Consider the following 2,282-nt stretch of genomic DNA (forward strand, 5'->3'; position numbering starts at 1 on the left):
AAAAGTAACCAGTACAACGAAATGCAGTTTAACATCTAACCAGAAGTGCAATCATAAAAGTGCATCGCCGGCGTTAATGAGTCTTGTCAAGTTTCATGAATCTGCATGTTGCAGCCTACTGCGTGCTGTGTATTGTACAGGGAAAGCGAAGCAAAATGTTAACGACGGTATGCTTAAAGAGGGTTTATATGCTATTGTTAGTAATCTCTGAAAGTATGCGGTGGCTATCATACTGGACTTCTCTGTGCGTCACTGTACTTAACCACGAACGAATGGATGAACACACCATTATTTACCTGACAAAATATATATTTGCAAAGGTGTTTTGAACACGAGAACTCCTGTTTGCAACTAGAAGCAGTGGATGTGTGCATATTCATATACTGAATTAATTATGCATTGCAACTACTTTGTCCATAAACTAGCTCAGTTGCATCCTATATTTTGAAATATCACCTCATAATACCTCCATCACTTTTTCTTTTCTTTTTCTTCTATCCATGATCTTTATTCACAATCTGACGTAGCCTACCTCCTGCAATCCAATATTTTGGGCTAGTTGCTTGTTAACTGCTATAACAACGTGTGCATCCATAAGCGTAATCATCATCATTTTCAATATAATTTAACTTAGATATTAGCTAAACTAATATGTCAGAAGCCAGATCGATTTCGGCAATAAATAGTATAATCTGGACAGATCATTCCACACGTCCTGCACTCATTGGTAGTGCACCTAAATTCCAAACGTCTTGCACTCAATGGCACAATTCGTAAATACTCTCCAGTAGGACAGAAATGGTGGCGGTAAAACTCTTGCGCACTCTTGTAAGGCTCCACTGGCGTGCGTCTGTCTTGTAGGTAAAGGCCACTAAGGTCCACATTCCAACATTTTCCTAAATGCCTTTCTAAAACTATCATCAAAGAACGCATACAGGAATGGGTTGAGGCAGGAATTGGCGTAGCTTAGACAAGCGATAAAATAGGAAATTCCTATTACGACAGGGGTTGGGGACAGATCAGAGGTGAGGACAACCACGGTGCTCAAGTGGAACGGCGTCCAACAGAACAAACAGAGCGCCAAAACTATGAACACCATCATAGTTGCCTTCTTCTTGGCTTTAACCAGCGCTTTGCCGTTTGAACTGAGCTGCATGTTCCTCAGTTTGTATAGCATGACACTGTACAGCACACAAGTTGTGGACACAGGGATGATGAAGCCGAGGACCAGCATGTAAATCCGGCTAGCCTTGAACCATAATTGCTCCGGACTTGGGAAATTTAGGACACAGCTCGTCCTCTTCTCCGCATCTCCAGGACTGACGTAGACACTGGCGAAGACAGTGAACGGCATAACGATTATGAACACCAAGATCCAAACGCTGATGCTGACAATTTTAGCGAATCTGTAGGTCCGTCGAGGCATCCGTTGTGAGCGCACAGTGGCCAGCACCACCAAGTAACGGTCAATACTCATCACAGTGAGGAAATATATACTGGAGAATATGTTGCAGTGGTCAATCGAGAGAATAAGTTTGCACAGCACGCCACCAAAGGGCCAGTTGTTCAGCAAGTGCTCGGCGATATTTATCGGTAAAACCAGCGTAAAAAGATCATCCGCTATCGCCAGATTTAATATGAACATATTTGTGACTGTTTTCATGTTAGGCGCTTTTAAAATAACGTAGATGACTGCCGTGTTTCCCGTTAGTCCAACCGCACATATAACTGAGTACACAACAGGTAAAGCGATGTAGAAGTCAGGATAGAGGGGCCAAGGCTGGGAAGAGCAGCTAAGGTTGGTTTGATTGCTGTGTCCATAGGTTTCCACGGAGAAATTGCAGTTGGCATTACTGTTTCCATTCATAACTTCCATCCTTTAGTTATTTAATTGAAGCTCCTATAAAAAGGAGAAAAAAGTAAGACTTATTAGTTAAAAATTAGCCAAAATGTTTGCTAAATGAAGAGAATACCGACACATATTACAGAAGTATTTCCATATAAGTGCAAATTAATACATTAATGTCCTAAAGCACACTAAGTTATAGGCATAGAGACGGGGAAACAAGGACTTGCAAATGCTCTGTAAACTTTTGCGTGCACTTTGTTGGTTATTAAGGAAATAATATGTATTACCTCAGAACTTGATGGGGCACGACGGTCGTCTGATCCGTTCGATATAGTGTGTGAGAGTTGTGGACAGTTCTTGGTGGTGTACAGCAGCCAGACCTCAGCGAGCCCTGTGTTTTACGCACATGTGAAGGCGGGGAAATATTGCCCCA

At 42.1% G+C, this 2,282-nt stretch overlaps 1 protein-coding gene across 1 annotated transcript; it reads right to left on the minus strand.

The window, feature by feature from the left end:
• Positions 1-871: 871 nt before the first annotated feature.
• LOC134086966 (neuropeptides B/W receptor type 2) lies at positions 872-1,876 on the minus strand. Its single transcript, XM_062540162.1, has one exon. It carries the CDS (start codon positions 1,874-1,876, stop codon positions 872-874), a length of 1,005 nt encoding a protein of 334 aa, XP_062396146.1.
• Positions 1,877-2,282: the final 406 nt, after the last annotated feature.

The sequence above is a fragment of the Sardina pilchardus genome, chromosome 7, assembly GCF_963854185.1.
Source record: "Sardina pilchardus chromosome 7, fSarPil1.1, whole genome shotgun sequence".
Lineage (NCBI taxonomy): Eukaryota > Metazoa > Chordata > Actinopteri > Clupeiformes > Clupeidae > Sardina > Sardina pilchardus.

Bases quoted from the DNA above. Each gene is read 5' to 3' on its own strand.
- LOC134086966 (XM_062540162.1), bottom strand. From the start codon at position 1,876: ATGGAAGTTATGAATGGAAACAGTAATGCCAACTGCAATTTCTCCGTG.